At 41.9% G+C, this 23966-nt stretch overlaps 4 protein-coding genes across 9 annotated transcripts in view; 3 read left to right on the forward strand and 1 right to left on the reverse strand.

Moving 5' to 3' along the window:
* The window catches only part of otof (otoferlin), a 93927-nt gene extending 83937 nt beyond the window's left edge, over positions 1–9990 (forward strand). For 4 of the 5 annotated variants that reach the window (XM_087148346.1, XM_087148352.1, XM_087148353.1 and 1 more), the window contains one exon: positions 3793–9990. In XM_087148346.1, the coding sequence (XP_087004472.1) occupies positions 3793–3973 (181 nt within the window). In that variant the 3' untranslated portion in view covers positions 3974–9990. Of the gene's footprint in view, positions 1–1278 lie in introns of all 5 variants that reach the window. The other variant, XM_087148347.1, reaches the window with a different exon arrangement.
* Positions 9991–10110: 120 nt separating this feature from the next.
* LOC110978749 (type-2 ice-structuring protein-like) lies at positions 10111–12445 on the reverse strand. Its single transcript, XM_022233996.2, has 2 exons — positions 12093–12445; positions 10111–10788 (listed from the first exon to the last, which is right to left on the reverse strand). Exons 1-2 carry the CDS (start codon positions 12415–12417, stop codon positions 10598–10600), a joined length of 516 nt encoding a protein of 171 aa, XP_022089688.2. The 5' UTR covers positions 12418–12445; the 3' UTR covers positions 10111–10597.
* Positions 12446–15051: 2606 nt separating this feature from the next.
* Positions 15052–19320, forward strand: LOC110978707 (acyl-coenzyme A thioesterase 13-like). Its single transcript, XM_022233911.2, has 3 exons — positions 15052–15180; positions 16414–16598; positions 17693–19320. Exons 1-3 carry the CDS (start codon positions 15088–15090, stop codon positions 17877–17879), a joined length of 465 nt encoding a protein of 154 aa, XP_022089603.1. The 5' UTR covers positions 15052–15087; the 3' UTR covers positions 17880–19320.
* A 1003-nt stretch (positions 19321–20323) lies between these two features.
* LOC110978706 (acyl-coenzyme A thioesterase 13-like) lies at positions 20324–23618 on the forward strand. 2 transcript variants are annotated; one of them, XM_087148671.1, is made up of 4 exons: positions 20360–20473; positions 20890–20982; positions 21368–21552; positions 23015–23618. In XM_087148671.1, exons 3-4 carry the CDS (start codon positions 21374–21376, stop codon positions 23211–23213), a joined length of 378 nt encoding a protein of 125 aa, XP_087004797.1. In that variant the 5' UTR covers positions 20360–20473; positions 20890–20982; positions 21368–21373; the 3' UTR covers positions 23214–23618. The 2 variants fall into 2 exon arrangements, with proteins under 2 accessions (XP_022089602.1, XP_087004797.1); XM_022233910.2 differs by lacking the exon at positions 20890–20982 and having other exon boundaries at positions 20324–20473.
* Positions 23619–23966: the final 348 nt, after the last annotated feature.

Consider the following 23966-nt stretch of genomic DNA (forward strand, 5'->3'; position numbering starts at 1 on the left):
AATGCGGACAAAAAGTGTACAATATCCTTGCTTCCTCATCCCTGAATTTCAAAGAGATACTAATCCCAACAATTTTGGGTGTGCTAGTTCTCAGGCAGGTGCCAATTTTCTGGAAAAAAAAATTTCCCCTAAACTTCGAAAAGTTTGGTTTGGATGTTTCACTCTGCACTCCTCACTTGATCTGAAGGCCAGCCAAGTTCAACTCACCATTAATTTCCTTAATAAAAATAATATCTACTGGTCTAAATGTGAAATTGCAAGCTGAAGTGTAGTCCTACAGCTTGTGGTGTGGTGATTTGTTTTTAATTGATGTGGTGTGAACTGATTTTGTTTTTCTTTTCGGTTTTCCCCTCACCTTGCCAATAACTTGCACCACTTATCTTACCTGCTTGTTTTAAAATCACCAACTGATTCCCCTTTTCAATCCAATTGATTTTTCCCTCTGCAAATATATTTCCTGTTCTGATTTCCTCGTTCTGTACTGTGTATTTTTCCGCACCTGGCTTATGTCATGGCTCTTCCATCATGTGTTTGTCTGGTGTTACTCACGTTTGTATGTTTTCATTGTTAATATGTTGCTTCTTTCCTTTCTCTGTGATGTTTCTGTCCCTTCTGACGTGTTCTTTCCTAATCTGCCCTGGTCCTTGTTACCCATGCCCATGTTCTGTTTTGATTGCTTTCTTTCGTTTTCTGCTGGTCTGACATTGTATGGACTGTTTGTCTTCCCCATATCTGTCATTGGATTTCTTTGTCCCTTTACTTACTGTTGTATCTCTGTTTGTCGTTGACTGTGCCTCATTCTGTCTCTGCTTGTACATGTTTTTGTCTGTGGTTGTGTCCCTGGTCATGTCTGTGGTTGTGCCACACTGTTTTCCTGTGGTTGTGCCTCACTTTGTATCTGTCCTGCCTGTTTGGCTGTGGTCGTGTGTCATTGTATGTCTTGTGTTATTGTTTGTCTTTGGTCCTGCCTCACTGTTTTCCTGTGGTTGTGCCTCACTTTTTATCTGTCCTGCCTGTTTGTCTGTGGTCGTGTGTCATTGTTTGTCTTTGGTTTGTGCCTCATTGTTTGTCTGTGGTTGTGCTTCACTGTTGGTCTGTTCTTGTGCCCTACCGCCTGTTGCTGTGTCTGTCTGTCCGTCATTGTGCTTCACTATTTGCTTGTGGTTGCACCTGTCTAAATCTTGTTGCACCTCTCTGTCTCTATTCTTCCTTTTGTCTCCCTCTGTTTTTGCCTCTTTGATGAACTGCATCTCTCACCCACCATCCTCCTGCTAACAGTCGACCAGACACTTCCTTCATCTGGTTCCTGAGCCCCTGGAAGTCCATCCGCTACGTGATCTGTGCCCGTCTGAAGTGGCTCCTCATCAAACTGCTGATTGTCTCCTTGTTGGTGGCACTCATCGTACTTTTCATCTACGCTGCTCCAGGATACACTGTCAAGAAGATAATTGGGGCTTAGGTTTAACAGAATGGTGGACTAGCATGACTGACTTATTCATGTAACTCAGGGTGGTGTTGATAAGATACTAACCAATATGAGTGATCACCAGACGGACCTGATCTGTTCTTTGGTTCCCTGCAATATCTACTATGGGCAGCACTTTATTGCAATCCTTAACATTGATTGGGTCTTGCATACCTAGTTTGAGTTGTTGATCACCAGTGGTGTAAGGGGTGGGGACAAATATGCCCCCTCCCCTGGATGCCCCCAGTTGAAATCTGTGAGTAATCTCTGTCCAAGTGCCCCCTTAAAAAATGTGTGCACCCCGGGTGCCCCCCCCCCGAAGATTTAAACCATGTTGTACTACTGGTGATCACATAATTTTAGTGCTGCTGTGTACTTGTGAACCCAGGCAGAGTGTGTGATGAGGCAGATGAAGTTCCAAGGGAACAAAACATGGCTGCAGCTACCAACCTGATAATTTTATAAAGTCTGTGTCACATAAGGCCATGCTTGACCAGGCAACTTCTCCAAGGCATTCTCCGAGAATGAAATGGGAAGAAAACTCGTATTTTTGTGGCAGAAAGGATTACTTTGTTTTATTCAAGGATTCCTCTCGTTTGCTGCAACCTCACTTGCCTTGCCTCCAAGTTGCCTGTAAGATTGCTTTGTATGGCAGCGCCTTTTGCGTTTTCCCCTAATTCTAGAGACTGATAAAATAAACGTAACTTACCTGGCGATATGGTGTGGTCACATCGAGGTATTATTGAACCAGAAAGTGTTCAACCAAAGAGGAAATCCAAATTTGAAATTTGCGCCTGTTTTTTATGTTTTAAAAATATAACTTATTTGCCATGACATTGCATACAGCAGAAAGCTGTTTGGAAAACTTTTAAGGCATTTTGCTTTTTGGAGTTTCTGAATTATGTAAACTGAGTGTATGTAAATGCTGTGTGAGGTATAGTTTTGGTTTGTAAATAAATGTCTATTAATAACTGCCCAACAATGATATATCGTGGTGGAATTTAGAGGGTAGAGTTTATATAGAATCCCACTTATAGTGGTTGTTAGAGTATACTTGCATTGCCAAAGATTTGGGATATTGTTATTCCAATGAGATGATCATTCTTCATTTAAGTTGGCAGACAACCAGGGCAAAACCAAAGTCATTTGCCTTTAAGAAATTAGTACCTTTGATCGGGTCTATTTTGCCTTCCAATAACGCGATTTAGATTTATGTATACATTGAATATCATCATGTTTGTTTAGTTAATGTCAATATTGAGCTTCATAAAATTAGTTTGCCATAGTACTTCCAAGAGCATAAACTAAAATGCATTATATCACCTCACCCACAGATTCTGTATATTGATTGGCCGAAAGTGTGTCATGTGATACTTGCTAGTTTTACTATTTTATACCACCGCTCCCGAAAAAGACTATACCATGCAGCCTCGTTCTGAAAAGAACTATACCCGTAGCAACCAAAGCAACGAAAGCACGGATGTTACCCAGGCATGTATTTCGGCTTATAGCGTACAACACTGGTTAATGAATGTATTCAAACGTTGCTGTTCCGCTTGGATTTCTTGAATTAAGTTTGATGAATGTAAATTCCAGTTTGGTGTTTCATTATTGATTTTTAGCTTAAATTTTGCAGGATCTATGGGGAGGTGTTATAAAACAAATATTGACTGCTTTCTCTCGCGGTACAGTAAAACTAGCCACCCGAGGTGATCCATGGAGCATTGTATTTTCCCTCAGGTTTGCCTCAGGAAAATGGAATGCTCCATGGATCACTGAGGGAGGCCAGTTTACTATACCACTCGAACAGTCAATATTTGTATACTAATATTCTAAATGTGACAGCAGTTATGGAAAACTTTTTCTCAATGGTCGAGTTCTTAATTCGCCAGATCATCAGAATCTGTTTCAGTGTACTAATTGTGCTTAACAACATGTAGGCCTAAGCACTGAATGTTAATTGCACTAAAATGATGACTTGTAAACATGGATCTGTTGACTTGTAAACATGGAGCTGTTTCTGCTTTAGCAATTCTGCTGAACTCCATTAACTGTATCAAATGTTTGCAGTACACTTTCACTGACTGTCACTTCATACCGTACCTGTTAACCACCAGTCAGCCAGTCAGTCAGTCAGTCAGTCAGTCAGTTATCTTATTTTATGTTACTTTTTTGTACTTCATCGTTCAGTCACATTTATTACGTCGTGTTGAAGTCAATCAGTGTCGGTGGTTCATTGAGTGCCCTGTGGTTTTTTTTTCTTGTTACCTCCATGTCATTTCAGTGTCGTCATCATGTCTTCTCCTTGTTTCTTTTTTTCCATCTAGCCGCCCCGACACTTCCTTCATCTGGTTCTTTAACCCTCTGAACGCCCTCAAGTACATGATCTGCCACCGCCTCAAGTGGCTCCTGATCAAACTCCTCATTGCGAGCCTCATCATGGCGTTTATCGCGCTCTTCATCTACGCCTCGCCGGGTTACGTCGTCAAGAAGATCTTGGGAGCCTAGACGCCAATGGCTGAGATTTGTTTTTTGAAATATGAAGTCTCTTTGCAGGGCCAGCCTGACCGAGGTAGCGAGAATTGATGACTGGTGATGAGTTGATATCTGTACAGAGTTTTCAACACCGAGGTGCATGAGCTTTGATTGTGTACGCGTGCCGTAAATTCAGTCGTAGAAAGGGCAGGTCGTATATTAAATGAAAACATAGTTGTGTCTCAATATGTATTGCCTCTGTGTCTCAACTTGACACAGTATGTCACTCGCCCATTTAATATCTTTGGTTTTGGATATTATTATTATTGCTGTAAAGTAATGGATTTTTTGTGTACCACGGTCCACAAAATGCACATTATTACATGCGGAGACCAGTGCCCAGGAATGCCACGTATTCAAAATGTTTTCTAACAATTCCGAGTGTTTTGCAGGATTAGCTTATTTTTTCAAGTAAAGTATGGCTGTGTCGCCTTTCTAGGAATAAAGTCCACCTAACAATTATTATTCTAACAGTAACATAATTTATATTATTAAGCTGATATACATAAGTCCGAGGAATAAGGGTTTTGTGGTCCTAAATATTTAAATTGCCTTTGCAAACTAAAAAAAAAGTTGAATATTTTTGTGGGCTGTGTACAATATGCATTTCGTGTAAATTGTGGGGAATAATGAAGGTTTTGCGGGAGCAGGCCTATTGTAAAAATAACAGTTGAGCGGATTTTGTAATTGTATTGTGGATAACAGTATGTCGATAGCCCTTATGTTGATGGACCTTAAAGAATCATGGATAATGTTTCATCTAAAATGTCCATTTCTTGGCTGTCAAAGTTTGATGCTGTTTGATTCAGATGTTCCATTACTGGCATATTAAGTTACATCTGAGGTAATTTTGAAAGTTCCACATGTATTCCAAAAAGAAACACAGCCAGATAACTATGATGAGTCTCATTTACATTCAGTTTTCCACTGATACGAGCTTTTCAAATGAAAAGTGGTACGTTTCAATGTGTTTAATGCAGTTATCAGCGGGAAACAACACTTACTGTTGACAACTGATGTTTTGTTTCATCAGCATTTTGCTGAGAGTTTTTGTTTTTGCCTAGTTTAGAACATTAGGTGAAATGTTCGTGTTAGTGGGTTCTCTTATCCTGGATGGTACAACAAAGGTAAATGTCTTACTGCTCCAACGGGAGGGGAGACCATCTTCATGTCTCTTCTTCATCTTGTGAGATGATATATCCAATTTAGATTCGTACGACGATAGTAATTTAACCCAACTATCGTAAGACGTTAGGTAAAAGAGGAGAATCTTGACGCCAGACGCCGTGGAGCTCATTTTTCACCGAAGGGCTTGACTGGCAACAAAATGGTTCATGAGAAAAAGCTCACAGCAAACTTAATTGAAATGAAGTTATGAACACTTTGTTTTGAAGTTTGATGTGGAACGGACGGATTCATCAAGCCCCACTCGCTGAACAATAAAAAAATGCGTACATTGCGTACGCCAGCCGCAAGAGTAATAAAATCAACACTTTTTGGTGTCATCAGATGACCACACCACAGGGTGTTATTTTAACACCGCTGGTGTTACTTTGTTCACCCATAAGTGTTACAATGCACTGGAAGGTGTTAAGAGTAACACCAAATAACACAAATTTTGAACACCAGTGAAAGTGTTGGTTGTAGTCCTCTGATAACACTGGGGTGTTAAACTTAACACCCCAGTTTTTGCAGTGTAGATTTTTCGTGAAATATGTGGTTGCGGAATTGTACCTGTGATTGGTCAAAACAGAGGTAACCACAGGAATAGTGATGGGTGTTGTGACCACTCGCATTTTACTGGTTTAACCATTTTCCTTTGCAGCTCTAATCGCAGTTTTCTTTCAAGGTACCTTGGGCGTCTAACACTTTTCTTTGAGAATTTGTTGCAGGAGAAACTAATTCTACATCGTTAAATAAATTTAGTGGTATTTTGGTGAATTAACACAGTGTTGCCCCAACTTAACGGTAGCGGATCTCACCAAGATTGCAATTTTTGTTGACGATGAAACTGATGGAGTGACATCTGGTACCACGTTGTAATTGGCCAATATAAGGAAAAGAAAACTAATGCGAATCAATACAACGAAGCCATTTCTTCAGTAGCTGGTGTTAGTGCAGGGCCACAACAGAAATTTAATTGCTCTAAAAAATCCCTTCTCCAAGCTGGAAGCTTAAAGGGTACACTTTCATCCAGCAGAACCCTTTATAGGCAAAATGTGTGATCAAGAAATTTCAAACCCCGAATAATCATTGGGATCACGACAAGAGGAGAATTCATTCCATCGCCGGTCAAATCACACGTCATTCACAGCTCAATGCTGTCAACTCAAAGAATTTAAACCAATCAAATGACATATGATATTGTAAGTGACATCACATCAAAGTCAGGTCACAGGTCAGTTTCTGTTTCAAATCGCCGGTCATTTGCAAGTCAATCAGAAGTCTAGTGCGATAGTCAAATTGGAGGTCAGTCCCAAGCTAATTTATGAAAGTCGCAGGTCGATCACGAGTGAAATCACAGGTCAGTCACGAGTTGCATCAACCTAACCGTGGACCTGTCAGAAGTCAAATCGAAAGTCAGGTCTGGTCACAGATAAGAAATGAAAGATGCGTAATATAGCTGATATCAACTGTCTTCTGGCTGAGACCTGATAAATGCCGTGTGATGGACACGATTAGCCTTGACCGCTAGGCTGGTTGTAAAACAACCTGCCTTCTAACCTCTCTTGCCTTTTGCTCATTTGCATGCTGCTTTACCCAGGCGACCGGAGGGGTCCATCTCGTGGTTCATGAACCCCCTCAAGGGGATGTACATAGCCCTCTTGCGGAACTACAAATGGTGTCTGGTCAAGGGGTTCATCGTAGGGCTCCTGGTCTTTTTCGTGGCGCTGCTTCTCTATGCAATGCCCGGCTACACCGTCAAAGCCATCTTTGGCGTGTAGGAAAGACGACCCACGTTAGTGTCCAGCCTTCCTTGAGATTTCCTTGTGTCGTGCCTGCACGGTTTGCATTGAAGTTATCGCTTGAGTAGTGTGCCCAAAAGATTTTAAATGTTTACATTCTTACCCACAATTTGTCATGCTTCTGTGGAGTGGTCGTAATGTTTACTTGCCTAACAACTAACCTTTTTCACACAGTACGTCGCCGAAAGTGCCCCCGGTGCAAATTATTTTGAATTCTGCCCACTTTTGAAATCAGTTGATTTCTTGTGAAAAAGGTGCGCATTCAGATTTTGTCGAGTACAAATGCCAAGGAGCCACTTTTCGTATGGGGCTGTCAAGATCAATTGGCCGTGGACTGTGCACTCCCTTGTGCAGCGCGCTTCTCCTATTCCGCCTTCCACCAAGATAAAATTCCAGTATCCCATGAGAACGTAAGAGGTGCTCCTAGAGACCATTTTTTGGTAGTGGATATTATTCCCCAGGAATTAATGCCGTCGTTCTCTGAATCAGATCTATTAATATTATCAACATGTTGATTATGAAAACTAGAATTTTTCTATTCCACCTGTCTTAAAAAAACAACCGTGCTGGGACTCGCCCAGTAACATTGCAATTTCAAGGTGAGGGAAATGCTACATGCGCATGCGTAATAATATTTGCTTGGTACTAACAGATTTATTGCAAACTACTGAACATGAATACGCAGCTAATTTTTTAATGCAAATTAATCAATCGCACAGCTTTAATCTCTGCTTCCTAACCTTTGACCCCTCTAACGCAGGCGTGCCGACAGCTACTTCTGGAGGTTCTTCAGTCCAATCAGGGCAGTTCGTAACGTCTTATGGGGGAGGTTTCGATTCGTCCTTCTCAAATTTCTCTGCGTTATGGTGTTGGTGTTGTTCATAGCCCTTATGCTGTATTCGATTCCGGGGTACACTGTGAAAAAAATCCTCGCAGTTTGAAGAAACTAGTCCTGGGAGGCAGTTAGGGAGATTTGTCAAATCTTCCATTCCTCGGATATTGGTACTCATGTTATCTCGGCGATGGAGGCTTGGAACGAGGAGCTTGGAAGAAGTGGGTTCCATGTATTCGTGGCATAGTTTGTACTTGGATATGCAACTGCAAATTTCTGAGTTTCCTTTTCCTAACTAGGCTGCAAGTTGTCCATCACTTCTTTAGTTCTTCCTTCATAACGAACCTCTTCCGACGGAAACACGTCTTTCTCTTCCATAGCTGAGCTTTCAACCTCGTTTTTACTCTGACCTGACTCTCACAAAATGCCTTTGCAAACGCCAGTCCGGAAGTGAAGTTAATATGTGAAACATATTTACACGTCTGTAGAATCCCTTGTTTATTTTCCTCCAACTCGTTCCTTTTGATGTTCGGAAGCTAAATGAGATATTGGAGCAAAAAACGCTTCCGCAAAAAAAGGAACTCGTTCCTCTTCGGGCGTGCCAAAAAAGAAAGCCAGTTTTAGAGGAGCAGGTCATAGTGTGTGACTAACCATTACTATCTTTTTCATGCGTGGAGTTTGCAGACTGGAGAGTCATCGGCCGTTCTTTCCACGAAGTGGAACCCTGACCTGATGACGGCACGAATGCGTCTTTAATCCCCCCAAGTCTGTTCCTAAATCTGTTAACGTCTGCTGTGCTCTTTTTGGCTCTTCACATTTCGTCTAACCTTCGCCTCACTATTCTTAATCCAGCTCGTGAACAGAGACCCTGTTGTTGATACTTTCAAACTCTGTCAACATCATGTAGTGTTTGCCTAGGTTTTACTCCTTCATGAAAGTCCAATTCATGTCTCGTTTTGCTGTTTTGCTTGTTTCCATCGTTTGTCATTATAGCAGTAATACTTAATTGGTTTAAGTCCATGAAACATAGTTTTGCACGTGTGCATAGCTAACGGGAAAATGTCAAGATTTCACTACCCCTTCTGTGTAAATACAATTATCTTGAATAGAATTGTTCAGATTTTCTTTCATTGACCTGAGTTCACTCATTTTACACATTCTTGGTCGCAGTTCCTCTGTGCTTGGAGTGCCCTTTCGTTCATGACTCTTTTGACATTCGCATGAACCATCAAACCTTGGGTATCCATCCATTCTGTGAATATCGATTCTCTGTGGCCATGTAATTATCCATGTCATTTGCATGATCTGGACTCTTCTCTTTTCACCTTGCAGCCTGCCCATGGATATCATTGGTAATTGACTGGTTGTAATTCATAGAGTTGAGTAGAAATTCAGTGTATTTATGCTCAGTATTGCCTAGTCATTGATCGTAATACATGCATTAAAAATACCAATTTCCCGTCGCGCAATAGTTGTGCGAAATTCCTATTCCTCTGCACCTTTGTACTTTGGATGGAATCAAATTGACAGACATAAGCCCTACCGAAACATCAATCTTTGTAAATTTTGAAGACGTTGTATCTATTTATCCCTGGACAACCAACGAGACAAATGTGTTATTACAGCCTTATCAGTTTGAATTTCTTAATTTTTGGAATAACAAACTTATACCCTAAAAGTAATAAATATCTGCCAAAATATCCTATTTACGCTCATATTTAGTTATATTTAATTTTCATCAGTAATAACGGTATTTGCATCAAAAATGTTTGACAGAACGTTACAAAAATTGGAGGATGAAGGAAGCTATGTCAAATATTTATAGATGTGCTTAATTTATATAGCCATAAATGTTGATACTGGTGATGCAGAGACATTAATTGTATATATCGGTCATTTTATAACTTATTACAATTCTAATGCAAAAAATATTTTCTAAAATTGTAACAATCTAATAACAGCAATATAAAGACCATAGACCAGTAAATAATTACTCACACCCTGTGCTTTTCGAGGCAAATCATGATATACGGCCATGAATGCGTGCCAAGCGATTTGGACTCAGTTTGCAGGTTGTTTAACGAAACCGCTGAAAAAATGTGCTATTTGAACTTTTTTTCAGTGAGTTAAAAGTGTCTTATCCCATTTGGAAATAATATTAAACTGGACCACTTGAGTCTGTCTTTCTTTTTTGTGGGGTTTGTTTGTTTGGGTTTTTTCTTCACAACGAGCGTTTGGTATATCCTTAATTTTTGGAAGAGAAAAAGTATCTAGTTTTTTTTTCAAAATTTCCTGTTTACCGTCTTCGAGGTTATGTGCGCTTTCCTACGGCAGTGAGGTGGGACGCCATTCATCGAACTTCACAGAAGGGTACACAAACAAAGCGTGACATGTTGTAGATCTTTCGCTAGTCGAGGTCTACCGATGCTAACAGGATGTACGATTGTGGAATTTTACTCTGGACTGGGGTGATAAAATGACTTGTATGCAAACATTTAATCCAGATGTTGCACAAACCAATACGATGTTTCTCATTCACGTTTTAAGATGAATCATTCGGTGACACGTTCGTGCCCCGCGTCCGTGGTTTTTCGTGTATAGTACCGTTAGGCCAACGCTCAGTCTGTCACCTCATGAAATTACTCGATCTTTGATACCACAACCATTCTCATACTCGTAAAATGCATTAGTTTTCTATTTAGGCCTACACAACTTTTTTGAAGAGTTCATTTTGTAATTGTGATCATAATTCATGAAATTTTAGGATGTTTATGGCGGTCGTCTTTGCCCTAACTAGGCCTACATGTGAAGTTTGTGCTGTGTAGGCCTCGTACACACGGCTGGGTATTGTTCGTCGCACGGCACATCTGTCCACCGGCCACACTTCTTTATAACGGCGCAGTGTTCTAAACCCTTGACGTTGTTCGGCTCCCTCTTGTCCCAGTTTCTGTAAGCTATGTAGGTTGCACCCTCACGACACACCCACGTACCTGGAATATATCCAGACCAAGAGCCATGTGGGAATTAAGATACTTTATTTATGCTAAATGACTTATTTTTTTCCAGTTAAAAATATAGCTTGCACACACATCCAAGTTAGAGGCGTGTTTAGCGGAGGAGGTTATAACATCGTCACTGTTTTCACGAAGAGCCGTACATTTCGAAGAACAACTGGCTTTCGAGAAATTGCCCGAGAAAAGGCTATTTCAAAACTGAAAAATACCCATTTGGAAGAAGTTTATGCAATAAAAAAACTCAAATGATTCTTTGAGAGGTAAACTTTTGTCTGTACCAAATCATCAAAATGAACAGTGATTCACTAGCCGAAGTTTATTAGTAAAAGTGCGCATCCGTTTGTGAATTCGAAAATCCACGTTTTCGCGCCACTGTAAATGTAACAGACGTAGGCCTATGGCTCTTCCTGCATTAAAACTAAAATCGTACTTTTCGGCCTTTTTCAGTCAATGCATTTTGTACGTGTACGAGGGGCACTGCGATCAGTGTCTCTTCGTGAAAACGCATCATGCGCTCATGGAGATTTTGGCCCCGAGCAACATGACTGTAATCGAAATACTTGCAAAATGTGTGGTTCTTCGTGAAAACGGTAAACGACACATATACTACCTGCACCTTTCTTGTGCATGAGGATGAGGATTGCCCCACACATAGGAAAAAAAGAACAGTCTTTTTTTGGGGGGGGGTTCAATTTTGCCCCTCACTGCCCTGGATTGAGAATGTAGTCCTTCACATTTGGTACCAGACTCGTCAAAACATAATGTTGACCTCAATAAAAACTGCACCACTGCGACAACTTTGTTTTCCAAACGTCACGGGTGTGCTGTATAGCAGCTAAAGTGTATTGTCCTGGTAGTCGCTTTAGTGTTCCTGCAATATTGAGAACCAGTGGCGTGTCGAGTCGGGGATGGTGGGCGGGGACAAGTAGCCCCACTAGAGACATGATGCAATTTTTTCATTTAGGGGCCTAATTTTTTTTTACGATTTCAAAGAAATGAAAGCGACTGCATTATTAGGTGTATACACGTTTACAAATTTGCGTTCGTGTTCGCTTTCTCACGAAGCGTGAACCGGCAAAGACTGAAATAAGACCAATGGGTACATTCTACCTAAGGCATACGCCAAGCAAGGTTTGTGAACATTATATTTATTGGAAATGCACGAACAGAAAACGAGCGTTCGCAACACTGGTGCCATTGAAATGCAGCCCTGAACACCCTAAATACGTGTTGAACCCAATAAAGGGGAGCTTTTCAAAGCGTTGCAAGAATTCCTATACCTTCCGTCTGAAGATCGTTGCAGCCAATCCAGGTTTGCGATTGCAGAGTCTCAAGGAACATGGTTTCTTCATCGGAGCAAGGAACCACCATAGCTCCTCCCAAGGCGAGACAAGCTTCCTTCGCCTCCTGCCAGGCCAGTGTCTGGCTCTTGGTGACTTTGTAGCATTTGTCACCCCACGGGCTCCAAGTTGGAGGGCAGAACCCTCCGATTGATGCCACACATCTCTCTGTATTACCGGCACTGAACCCGACTGTTGCAAACAGGTTCATCATCAGGCACAATGCAGAAACCTTCATTATTAGCACAGTTTTGCAACCACGCATTATTTTTGGGAAAGACGACAAATTTCGTGCTTTCTGTGCAAGAAAGATTGCGAGTCTGCATTGCATTAGAGTAGAACTGAGGTGCACGTGACTTGTTTCGATGTTTTCCCCCCTTGATCGAAGACCAGTCAATTTAATTTTCAGTGAATGACAGTGGAGGCCAAGCCTGTAAAGTAGCGCGTTCTTTTACGAAAAATCGATGGAGGATTGTCCTCTTCGTCGCGTCCATGGTCAGCAGCGGCTAATGATCGTGATTTTTAGCTGACAAACACCGAAGCATTGTTAAACAGTGGGCTACGCTGATGAGGCGTGTTACATGACGTGTGTGGCACTGATATCACCCGTCGACAGTCAAATAAGTGAAGCCTAAAAAATTGTGGATATTAACAATCAACATGTGTGAAAGCCGTTTCTAGACCTAATCAATTCCCTGACTGCCATGATTGCTTACAATCCTCAGACATAAAAGTGATACTGTTTACAATGCTTCCATGACATCACAGAAGCATTGATGACGCCAGCTTTTGCCTGCCTTATGCACAACGGGCGTTATTTTTATTTATTTGATAGCACCAGTAAAATGAATACTGTATGGAATTGCCGGCATGATGATATCCGTATCTCGTCAGGTCTGTGTCTAACGGTATGACTGGACTGAATCATCTGCAGAACCGTACATTATTTTTGGTAAAGTTTAAAGCACTGCTCATTCTTGTGACTTTTTCAAACATTTTAGCTTCGCGATAATGTCAGTCATTTGCTTTGGTCTCAGCTGAAAGGGATATTTTGTTTGTTTATACCCAACCTACATGTTTATTACTTCGATCGCCGACCAGCCTGTTTTTCAGTTTTATATAATTTTCTTCGTAGCGTTATGACCAAGAGAGGGTGCAATTTTCCTAGCAGCGAAGGCTCCTTTGGTCGTAACTGCACATCGCGCACTATGAAACGCAAGCGTAGCAGTCGCATCGCTACTAACAAAATGAACACTCCCAACCAACACGGCTCTCTCTGCTCAACGGGGATAGTTAGTGCTTGAATTTGCCCCATTGAATGACTTGTCTAGTAACTGAATTTCAACCAGCGTCACTAGAACGATGGATGGTTGGACTATAGTTGTGACAGGTTTATCATTTCCATGAAATGAAGAGACCGTCGACATGAAAATATGAGTGAGAATTTTCTTTTCTTTTTTGATTCATTGCATGACGTGCAAGCTCGTATAATAGTATATGGCAATAAGCAAACAAGCAACACCTCGGGTTTTTTAGTCAGTAAATGCTGAGTTTACAATTTGAACAGAAATACCTTCGAACTGAACCGGGGAGACATCTGAGTAACAGCGCCACCGGTTGTCCAAGAGAGGATTGATATTTTTCAATGTTTTCAAAGGGTGCATATTGCAGTGCATTCAACTCATGCCTGTATAGGGATGTTAGGTAGGCTTCATACTTTGAAGAAGAGTAAAATCTTGTAAAAAAAAAATTCATTATAGCTAGATTTGATTAGCGCTTTCTGTTTATCGCTGTTGGCCCGTCTAAAAGTCAGCTTAAGGTTATTGATCAAGCACAATAATTAGATATGAAACGCAGTCATAGCCCTTTGCACAACCACCGCTCCAAAAAGGAAGCCTTCGTTTGTTACACCAACAGTCTAGTTCATACAGGAAAAAAGATAATCGATGACTCGCGGTGTCGTGTTGCTGGTAGCGACGTTTCGGCTGCTGGTGCTGCTAGCCTTCATAAAAAATCATATAATATTCGATCACACTGAGCGCTCTCGTAAGTTTGAGGTGGCGGCCCATGGTTGCAGTGCAGCCACCGGACCCGTGTAGGCCTACTACGGGCCTCATCAGTGCACAAAATTTGTTCTAGTGTCAGGCCAACGGAAGATTGCAATTACTGTTTAGTCCACATGTTTAAAGTGTTGGGCACATGTCAGACCAATAGATTACCTCAGATGTATATCTCTTCAAGTGGGTTAGAAGCTGACAAAAATGTTTGAAGAAGATAGCGGCCAAGACCGATTTTCGTATAACGTAATTCATTTCTCTCGCGTGATTTTTTCTTGCGTTTGAGGGTGCAGTCCATTAATTCAAGCGAGAATTTCTGGCCAGCTCATTGGCATGAAAAGTGCCCCCACAGTATCTTTTGAAAAAAGAGATTGTTTGGTCCCCAAATTGGTGAGACTATGTAAATCTTTGCCAGAATCAACTCCCTGGGTCTTTGGGCTTTCATATGAGAGCAGAATGGTTAAACAATACTGTTGAAAAATGTTCTTAACCCTGACAGTCCTCAGTCCTCCAACAGGTGAAGAATTGAGGACTGTTAGGGTTAAGTGTCCGAGAAAGTCGGGTTCACGGTCACTCGAAAAATGGCTCAGTGCAAGCAGACTTTGGAAAAATCACTTTTGGGGGGTAATTTTGTTTTGAGGGAATAACTCAAAATGTGATGGGTTAACCCACAGAAAATTGAAAGAAAGTGCAAGATTATGAACCATACAATAATTTAACGTGTGCTTCAGATGCTAGGGATGTTGGTAGGCATATTATTGGACCCCGAACGATGCTGATATTACACTGTTTTCAATGGGGCCTGAATTGGACTACACCCTTGAGCGATTGTCTTTTGATCACTCGATTGGCGCCCTCAATAGTTCGTGTGTTCCAACATGGCGGCCTCCGGAGGTGCAGCAACTCAAGCCGCCAGGCAAGTCTGGAAACTAATCGTGTCTGGGAAACGCTTCGAAGGCGTCCTCAATAAAGTAAGAGCAACTATTATAACCTACATGATAATGAAGTTGGGGATTGTATACTTTGGGACCCCAGTATTTTTGTCATTTTAATCTTGCAAAACGGGTAGCCTAAGTAAGATCCATACGTCTCCATGCATCTAGCCCCACGCACTGTACTACTGTGGCACGGACTCTCACTCCCGATCCACACATCCGTATACGCAATTTCGTGTTAGCGTACTGAACATTTTCGATGCACCCACTTATCATCGTGGGCGCAATTTCTTTTGCACTCGAACATGATCCTTGAACGTTGACCATTCCGCTTTCTAAAAACCATTTAATGAATGATTTCACTCATGTTATTCATCCATTCAATCTCACGGGCTCACTCTCTCAGTCGCCATCTTTAAAATAAGGTCGTTGAACATTACGTCACTTGACCCCCTCATCGTCTCGACGGCTGTTCCATGTCAAGACATGTAATAAACAGACTGAGCGATAAGATACTACATGTACCAATGGGCTCTTCCAGAACTTTGACAACAGTTTAGATGTGTGGCTAAGGATGGATCGGGAGTGAGAACCGGTGAGTGTTAACTTGACGTTTCGGCCAGTGTGCTCTGGCCGTCCTCAGGAGAGTGTGCTAGACTGGAGTGGATAGCTGGTTATAAAGGTAATCCGGAAGCGGTGGAGCACGGAATGGGATTTGTGGGTTGTGTGACTCGCATGAATCCCGCGATATATAAACTCTCTTTCAAAATCTTGTAATTTTTTTGCTGTTTTAAAAGTCAGTTTCCTGAAAAATCATGCAGTTTGGAACACCTTGAAGGGCATATTATCCATACAGTAGGACCCATTCCAGGGTTTAATATTACAAAGTTTGCATCACAGTGTGCGTATAAAATTCAAAAGGGTCTGATACAATTCTCCTAAGCTAAGGACTTCCAGAGTGTTTTTATTTTTACACAACTGAGAGTCTAAAGTCTTATGTTTATTTTGTCGTCCTATTTAGCTCGGTCCATGTTTTCTAACTCTGTTCCAACCTGACGCTTGAACTTTGTACCTGAAAAGTACTCGGCCACAGCACTGATAGCAAGGCAATGGGAAGGAAGTGACCATGGGCAGGGCATGCTTGTGTGGATTATCTGCTTTTCTGAATGATTTCCGAGTTTGGTCTATTTAGGCCTACATACATGTACATCTGTCCATTTGGATGCTGAGCCCACTCTCATTCAAAATGAATATATTCTCTTTTTTGAGGTTAATATAACATCAGCAAGTCCAGGCAAGTGCAGCTGTGAACTGACCGTCGGAGAAGAGCAAGCCAATCGGCGCGGATCACTGCACGGGGGCTTTGTTTCCACGCTGGTCGACACGCTGACTACTGTCGCTGTCCTGTCCTCACCTGCCGGGGTACCAGGGGTCAGCGTGGAGCTCAGTGTCAGGTAAGTCTTTTAAGACTTGAAATCATGAACCAAAACATATATGCACTGTGACAAGCATTTCCTGTATGCCATCTTCTGACAACTATTGACACTATTTCAAATTTGCATGCAGTTGTACTTGGTCTAAGACAATTCGTGTACCCAAAGTGTGGCTCAGTAAACATATTCATGTGAGAAGTTTTCTGAGTGGCTACCTTACATTATTACATGTACCTGTATAAACAATGGCAACCAAAAAACCCCGGACCAGAACAAACCCTAACAAAATTCTGAGCAACCTTGTAGGCTGCAGTAAAAGCCACTCCCTCTTCAGCCTTTGACAAGATCTCAGTTTTATTTATTAACATTTGCATGAGTATGCAGCCCGTGAACACATAGAAATGGTAGTACGTAGACTTCCACGGACAGAAAGGATTCCTTTGAAAGAAGCGTTACTGCTTTGAACCTTTCCGAGTGTGCAGTGTCATAGCCACCTGCCCACCTGTCACAAGGATATGTTAAAATGATTAAAAAGTAGTTTTAGCCTGTGCAAGATTTGCACCCCCTCCAGCTAGTTATTTCACAATTTTTTAACACTGGTTAATAAATCTTCATATTTCCCATCCGAAGTATTGAATACGATGGAAAACATTGGACCAAGATACTGATAGCTCCCATCAATATCATTCTCAAACATTTGACCAGGAGTGGACTGGCAGTAAAGATTAGGCATATGTTTGGATCCTCAGTGAAACTTTGAATTCATTGACCCTCCAAGCACAGAAATGTATTAAGCGCAGAAAATATTTGCTTAGCAAATGCTGGCGACCAGCCAAAACTGGTTTTAGAACACCGTTTTGTTGCCAAGTAATAAATTTTTGACTTTTTAATTTGATCCATTTTTTCCTCTGGCTGCTCGGTTACAAAAATCAACATACAAATATTGCAGTAATTCATCAAATATCCGAATGTTCAATTAATCAGCACATCCCGAATTCTTGTAAAGCAAGTCTTAAATTGGGCCCTGCTATCAACTTGGCCTAACTGTACGGCAGACTTGTCAATGATATTGAGCCTTTTAGCTTAATATGTCATTGTTTGCCTTAACTTTACAGTTTTATGCAAGCTGCCAGGATTGGGGACCAGCTAACTATGGACGCCGAAGTGATCAAAGCCGGCAAGAGTTTGGCCTTCACCAAAGCCAACCTCTACAACTCCAAAGGTGACATCATTGCTGTAGGGAATCACGTCAAACACGTTGGCAGGAAGGACACCCCTGAAGACCGCATCGAGTTGGACTGATAGTGTTTACTGAAATATTCTACATTAGGTTTCTCCTGTTTAAAGCTATGTCAACACCTGTCATTTGGATACTCTAGCCCTGTGAAGGACTTGGGGCAAGTTGGAATGGCGAGTAGAGTTCACTATAGTGGAACTAGTATCGCCAGTTTCAAATGACTACTTTCTAAAATAAAGGGTTAATTGCATGAAAATAATTGTTTGAGCTGGCAGAGACTATGATGAATGCAACAAGGGGTGACACCAACGGCAAACTGCAAGTGATTTGAGTTGGAATCTTGCCAAATAGTCCTGCCAGGGTCATTCGAGCAGGATTGGTTTGCGTATTGGTGAGAAGCAGTCGCTGTTGGCGTCTGAAGATAGCCGGCTGTGTTGGCTCTCTGAAGAAAGAGTCCTAGTGATACTACCTCAATAATGGTCAGTTTATGATATCCCCAAATGCTATACCACAGTATTGTGAAAGAAGAACAAGAAGAACGCTGCAAATTGCTAATGTGGTGAATTCACTTTCAGAAATGAGGCTATCCATTTAGCTGCCATTTTGGGATGATGTTGAAGCTAAGCTCGTCCTCTGCCTCCATTTTTAGGATTTTCTCTAAGGTTGTGATATGCAGTTCTAAGGGCACATGCTCCCAGGAAAGTTGATTCACTGTCAGAAAAAAACGAGAAAATACACCTGTACCTTTAATTGGTAAAGGGCGGGGCAGGGGAGTTGAGCTTAAAGGCTCAGTTCATTAACGTAAACCGAGCGTAATGTACACCTGTCATTCCTTGGTATGATTGAGCCTGTCCCCACACCTCTAGATGTATTCATCTTGAAGAGATCGATGATTTGCATGTTTACAGGTATTGAATTCTACAAATATTGGTTGAGCTGAACTTTCATAGTTCATGATGTCTGTTTGCCACACAGGGGTCGTGTTAGATGGTCAGAATTGTTGGTAATACCTAAAAATTATTATTCTGTAAGATTAAACTTGGTATAATGTTCACACCAACAGCATTTGAGTTGCTATGACGTACCGTAAAAGCTGGTCAGTATCGCAAACAGATACAAACTGTCGGCAAACAGTCAGCATCACCCAATCGTCCCTGTCCCTTTCCCGGTCATGGACTTTAGAGTGTGTGTCTATAATGGATACAACTCCAAATCCAGATTAACAATACTGCTTCGAAACGAGGAAGACATTGCACATGTATTCCGCGCTGAACACTAAAAACAATGCGCGCATGCTCAGTGGAAACTTGAACTTGATTGCAGAAGAAAAGGTGGGAGTGCGCACAAACGGCAGTCACGATTAATTTAAACGTGTCCCTTAACCAATATTAAATCGCCGAGATTGTCTAAGTTTTGGATAGACAAGTTGAAAATTAGCGCTCTTGAATCACTGTGCATTTGATTTGAGGTGAAGTTCCCACTGAAATAAAGCCGAATTAGAACACATGTTCCACGTTTGTTCATATTCTCCACTTAAAATTTTTGTAGAAATTTCAGTCCAGCTGAAAATTGGATACTTTAATAAGAACCAGCCAGCATGTTTTGCTCGTGGGGTGTGTCCGTGGGGTAAAGCCTGGTAGAAATGAATGTTTTGTCCTGGAGACCAATGGACCAACCAAACATCAGACTGAATGGTACCGACCGACTGACGGCGTTGAATCTAGTGGGACGTGTGTGTGCGTGGGGGGGGATGTGGCTTTCTTAGGGATGGGGTTCTTTTACCAGGAGAAAAGAGGACAGTTTTACTTTGTCAGAAAAAAATGCCCAATTTACCTCAGTCAGTCCTGACCATTAAGTAAATACAATAATAATTAAGACAGTTGAATAACTTTCATAGTGATTGTGGTATTTGATTGTAGGGTCTTTCTAAGAATATAATTTCTGTTAGTGCTATGGTGAAATACGAATTTGGCAAAAGGTATCATCGAGAGTGTCGGCATCTGGCGTTTGTATCTTTCAACTGTCGTCGTCTTGCGCAGTTGCGTTTCACATAATCTTTCAGCACGAAAAGAGAAGTTCGGAAAAAATTGTGTAGGCTCATATTCCTGTATGTCATCTGCTGTGGCTCACAAAAATTATTGCAGTAATCAGAAAATCGTCCAAGGTTGTAAAATTCCTCTTAATTTACCCTAAATATCCGAAACTGACCGAAATATTCCAGACCCTATTTATTTCGTTAATTTTCTGGCAAGGACACCAAAGTTATGTGTTCGAATGTTGGCGGCTATATGGCCCTACTTTTCTCTTTGCAGATTTCCCAAACATGCATCACGATTGGGAAAAAAGTTTCTCAGTTTTTTGGAATTGTTTTGCTTATTGCCTTCCACTTCTTTTACAACTTTGAAAACGTTAATATGGCGTCGTGCTCTTTTTTATGTGACCACGAGGACAGCGCCTTCCCGCTATCAACATAGGATACAACTAGGACCCTGCACTCGATCCATCGAACCAAATTCAATAAAGGTTCTGTAAATGCCGCCCTCTGTTGAGCGCGATTCGAGAGATACATAAAATGGCAGCCTCCATGTCTATTTCAGCCTTCAAACAAATCTGGAAAATGCTGCCGTCGGGGAAGAATTTTGACCGGGTTTTCAACAAGGTGAGGGGAGTTTAAAAGCCATTCGAGCACATTATGGGGACACTGCCTTTTTCAGTGCAACAAAACACCTTGTTACTGATTTCCGTCATTTTCCCCGGGCCCGTGTTGAATTGGGCCTACTTCTCCATTAGACTAGGAACAGTGTTCCCGAACACACAATCCCACTTGCTTTATCAAAGTTTATGGTTTGCAGACTGTGCAGATGATAGGCCTTGTCAAGTAAGCAGTGCTTTTGGAAAGCTTCAGTTATTTGTTACTGTAATTAGGCCTGAGTGCAAGGCCTTATTTTGTGTTAGGATTTTGTTTCCTAAGAATTAGATTAAGGCCTAGTACTAGTATGGCTTGATTAAGATGGGGACAGCTGGTTAGATATGGACAGGGGCTCATTTACCTAAAACTTATTGCTTTATTACCAGAGCCCTGAAATTTGTGATGGTGTACATGTAGCTACCCAGCCCAGAGCAGAATATGGGGCAGCGCAGACAACCGGGATTCTCACAAAATGACAGGTACTGCACTGGTGAAAACAGTGACCGTGGTGACGTACGCACTCACCAGCCAGTCCGAGGATCGGGTTATACAATCTTTTCTTTAATCAGTATGTACGCGCGCGCTCGTTGCAGTTGTTTTCACCGGCACGGTGTGGTTGCTACCCGTATTTTTGTGAAACTCCCGGATGTCTGCGACGCCCCATAGGCCGCATGGAAAACTGGTGTCTGGGGCTTACCCCCAAAACTGTGGGGTCTGACGCCCGCCCCACTCCCATGAACCCCAAAGGGTGGGAGCAGGGCGGATGTCGGACCCCATAGTTCTGGGGGTAGTATGAGGCTTACAAAAACGATTAATCCAGTCTTGTCTTTTGGGGGATTTTGTTTTGTTGTTTTTCGCTTTCAGATCAACATGGTCGCAGTCAGTCCGGGGAGATGTCGCTGCGAGATGACCGTGGAAGAGGAACACACCAATGGACAGGGGACGCTGCATGGGGGATTCACAATGTCGTTGCTGGACTATATGACATTTTTCACCGTTGTTACGGGAACCTCGGGACAGATGGGCGTCAGCGTACGAGCCAATATGAAGTAAATGCTAAGTTTAGCAGTGGCTACCCAACAGATAAAGTGCCATTAACAACTCCCAGATCTTTGAAAACCCACTTGATGTTTTGTGGGGATTATGTGGGACTCGGGGGATATCCCTCAATAACAGGCGGCTGTTCTTTCAGTACCATGAGAGATTTGGGGGACTTATTTTCATTGCCATTCTCCACAAAGCATAACACCCCCCCCATGTAGCTATGCATCTAGCGAAACCCATAAAATGTAACATGAAGAAAAACCTCAAATTTTGCCCCCCCCCAAAAAAATAGCTCCATGCTTGCCCTGTAGGTGAGCCCCATGCTCCGTGCTACTTCACTCAAATACTCGTGGCACTCCTGAACCCTGAAACCTACACCGTGAATTGCTGCATGCACAAACAAAAGGAATAGGTCTCCACATTCAGCGCAGTTTGCGTGCTGTAAGTTTTCAAAGTGTGTGAGCAATACCAAGTGCCAACTAATAACTAACGAGTTAAAGTTACAGAAACTTTATTGAAAGGCTGAATATGAAACCGACTCCATAAGAAGTAGCCTGTAGCATTCATGATACACCACCAATCATGACTGAGCTCTCCATAAAATATACCACAGATTATGTAACAGTCAAGCACGTGAATTAATAATGACCCTCCTAAGATGGTGCCTGGTGACTTCAGCCCTCAATGTTGATATGCCATCTAGTCAGTATATACAGGGCCCGTTTGTTTCACGCGGATCTGAATCGCGACCAGTGACCAGCGTAGGTTCACTGACACCAAAACCAGCCTGATGGATGGAGCGAACCACCGTTGGGATCACTGATCGAGATCCTGATCAGTGTGAAACAAACGGGCTCGAAGATCAAGAGTTGTAGTTGATATTGGCTTTTAGCTTATTACTGAAAATGGTTCTCACCTGAGAAAAATAAACAAGAAAAACAACATCATTTCCATCTTACACCATCACATAATGGTTGGCCATTTTCTCATGTTTTGAGCTGATTTACTTCAAGATGAAATGCACTACGTGGTAGATTAAACAGATCTGCACACTGTAGCCAGTGCTTATATATTTCCAGATCCACAAAGGTAAACAGTTTTTTTCAAAAGCGGAAGCGGGTTTCATTAGCAAGGCCGGATCCAGAACCAATTCTTTGGGCAGCCGAAATTGTCGGGAGGGCCATATTATTTTTAACATTTCCATGTATATGTAAAGGCTTTCTTAGCCTTTTTGAGTGACTATGTTTCACTATCAGGGCTTTGGGGGAAAAAGGATATGGAATGGCCCCCAAATTGCCTTTCATTCTTTTTTGAGAGAGAAAAAAAGAAGAAAATGGCGGGTGGGGGGGTTAGGCCCCGTAAGCCAACCCTTTCTCCATATCTGCCCTTGTTCATAATAACCCTACAACCATTTATCAGCGGGAGGATAAGGTTGCGATCGTGATGCCGGTTCTTTTGTGTTGTCAGTTTCTTGCAGTCTGCCAAAGTCGGCGAGAAAGTAGCCATGGAAGCCGAACTCGTCAAAGCGGGCAAGACCCTCGCTTTCACCAAGGCCGACCTCTTCAACGCCAAGGGTGACGTGATTGCGCAGGGCCAACAGACGATATACATCGGCAACAACGTAACCATACAGGACATGATTAAATCAAAGATGGAACAACTTTGAAGTTACTGCTGCCAAAATATTATCATTGAAGTAAACTAACTGATCATTTTCAATCCTGTGGACTTGGCATGTTCCTCATGGATTTTGAAGTAGCAGGGATGTTATATAATAGGGACATTCTATAAATTATTGTTGAAATACAAACTTAAGCAAAAATAATCCCTCAGGCTCGGTATATTGCTAAGGAATTTTGAAAAAAGTTTATTTAAATACTGTAAGAAAAACACATTTTAAAATATTGTGTTGTTTATGAAGAATATTTTCACTCTGCGTGGACATGTACATAATTTAATGTGGAATTTATTTCATTTTGATTATGCATATAACGACACTTCAATGGAACCTCAGGCACTTTTTAGAGCACGCTTTGCAAGTTCTGAAATATATGACAAGTTCAAAGTTTTACGAAGTTGTTACCCGTTTGGTTTTTGCATGTGTGATAATTCGCTGACCGGACTATTGCAAACCAACACGGCAGTCTTTACGCAAACGTTGTACGCAGGCGCGGTTCTAAGGGAGTTTAGGAAGGAGAGATTTAGCCCCCCCCCCAGGCTGGGAAGTGTTGCATTCCCAGTTCTGCTTCACCAAGATCTAGGCTATTACATTGGCCACTATTGTGTGCCAAATACTTGAAAATCGCGCTCTACACTACATGAGTTCTTTCCGACTCTCAAAGTGAAAGAGCAGAAGTGAAAGTTAAAAGGTGACGTCATGTAAAAATGGTCTAGCCCCCCCATCTACACCTGTACACAC

Source organism: Acanthaster planci, linkage group LG18 (assembly GCF_054643075.1).
Source record: "Acanthaster planci isolate LZ-2023a linkage group LG18, COTS_SCS, whole genome shotgun sequence".
NCBI classification, from domain to species: domain Eukaryota; kingdom Metazoa; phylum Echinodermata; class Asteroidea; order Valvatida; family Acanthasteridae; genus Acanthaster; species Acanthaster planci.

Excerpts from the sequence above, each read along its gene's own strand:
- LOC110978707 (XM_022233911.2), top strand. The coding sequence starts at position 15,088 with ATGGCGGCCTCCGGAGGTGCAGCAACTCAAGCCGCCAGGCAAGTCTGG. Across the intron at positions 15,181-16,413 it reads TCGAAGGCGTCCTCAATAAA|GTTAATATAACATCAGCAAG; the intron begins GTAAGAGCAACT and ends CTCTTTTTTGAG. Across the intron at positions 16,599-17,692 it reads AGCGTGGAGCTCAGTGTCAG|TTTTATGCAAGCTGCCAGGA; the intron begins GTAAGTCTTTTA and ends TTAACTTTACAG.
- LOC110978749 (XM_022233996.2), bottom strand. The coding sequence starts at position 12,417 with ATGCGTGGTTGCAAAACTGTGCTAATAATGAAGGTTTCTGCATTGTGC. Across the intron at positions 10,789-12,092 it reads CAACGATCTTCAGACGGAAG|GTACGTGGGTGTGTCGTGAG; the intron begins GTATAGGAATTC and ends GATATATTCCAG.
- LOC110978706 (XM_022233910.2), top strand. The coding sequence starts at position 20,387 with ATGGCAGCCTCCATGTCTATTTCAGCCTTCAAACAAATCTGGAAAATG. Across the intron at positions 20,474-21,367 it reads TTGACCGGGTTTTCAACAAG|ATCAACATGGTCGCAGTCAG; the intron begins GTGAGGGGAGTT and ends TTTCGCTTTCAG. Across the intron at positions 21,553-23,014 it reads AGCGTACGAGCCAATATGAA|TTTCTTGCAGTCTGCCAAAG; the intron begins GTAAATGCTAAG and ends TTGTGTTGTCAG.